The 1186-nt window shown below is 40.2% G+C and overlaps 1 protein-coding gene across 1 annotated transcript in view; it reads right to left on the bottom strand.

Moving 5' to 3' along the window:
• LOC107578470 (A disintegrin and metalloproteinase with thrombospondin motifs 2-like) overlaps positions 1-1155 on the bottom strand; it is a 2746-nt gene extending 1591 nt beyond the window's left edge. The window contains exons 1-3 of the mRNA XM_016264423.1: positions 1031-1155; positions 802-947; positions 547-722 (exon numbers count right to left, since the gene is read on the bottom strand). Of these exons, the coding sequence (XP_016119909.1) occupies positions 547-722; positions 802-926 (301 nt within the window). The 5' untranslated portion in view covers positions 927-947; positions 1031-1155. The remainder of the gene's footprint in view (positions 1-546; positions 723-801; positions 948-1030) is intronic.
• Positions 1156-1186: the final 31 nt, after the last annotated feature.

Raw genomic sequence — 1186 nt, forward strand, 5'->3', positions numbered from 1 at the left:
AAAAGGCCCAAAAAGGCTCTTTATATGAGAATTACTTTGGATGTGCCTGTGTTGATCGTAAGACTAAGGCAGATATCCACAGTGCTAATAACTCTGGAGAGATGTTATGTTCTAAGTGATGTCATGAATAGTGTAGAAGTACATGTGGAAAAAAGAGGGGGGTTTGAATTAAATCATATTTTAATGTGTACCCACTCTGTAAGTGAAAACAGCTGTGCGAAGAGATGGATTACATCAGTCTGCTTACAGGCCTGGCTGACAAACTGAGTTAGATTGTGCAGGACAGGAGTGGGAAACAATCTAAAGTAAGCTTTAAATAAAATGTAAATAATTTAAATAATAGAATTAAAATATATATTTAAAACTCAAACTACATTATATTCATTTAAATAAACTTTACAAATAAAAATATTTAAGATCTTATTTTAAAATTATTTACATTATAAAAAAAACATTTAATCTAGACCAACTGTTTTCATGGTGACTTTTTTGCAGAGGAAAAGCTGTTTTCAACTCGGTGGTCATTAAATCTGCCATATTACTTACGGTCGGGGTGTTCATAAGGCAGCCAGTGGTGCCAGGTATTCTGGTACTCAAACTTGTTGTCCATCATGCTACATTGCTCGGCTCTGTAGTCGTGGTACGGGTCCTCACACTCATGCGTATTACAAATCTGGAACTGATAACTTGGGCCGGAGCAAATACGTCCACCGTTAGCTGGACTGGAGGAGGTTAACGGAAGAAAAAAAATTAGCTATATATGAAAAACTTAGACAGACCAACAGATAGATAGATACACACCGTGGATTGTCACAAGCTCGTGTGCGAAACTGTAGTCCCCTTCCACAGGGGTGAGAGCAGGCACCAAACTCACTCCACATCCCCCAGCTTCCGTCCCGTTTTATGATGTCTGGAGTCAACTGCATACAGTGGCCTTTAAAACAGTGCTGAGAGAGGAAGAGAGCAACACATAAACACAGAGGAAGCACGTGAGTCTCAGGATGGATCTGTATGAAAGGCTGAGTGGTACCTTCCCATCACCGCATTTAGTGCCATCAATGGGCGGACCTTTTTTGGTCTTGCAGAAAAAGGGGTTGTCTGGGTGAGCACACCAAAGCTGCTTACAGGGGTCAAAGGGGCGATACTGAGAAACAGAGGAACAGAGAGAAGAAAAATAATTCTCAAA

The sequence above is a fragment of the Sinocyclocheilus grahami genome, unplaced genomic scaffold (assembly GCF_001515645.1).
Source record: "Sinocyclocheilus grahami isolate Dianchi unplaced genomic scaffold, SAMN03320097.WGS_v1.1 scaffold10413.1, whole genome shotgun sequence".
NCBI classification, from domain to species: Eukaryota; Metazoa; Chordata; class Actinopteri; order Cypriniformes; family Cyprinidae; genus Sinocyclocheilus; species Sinocyclocheilus grahami.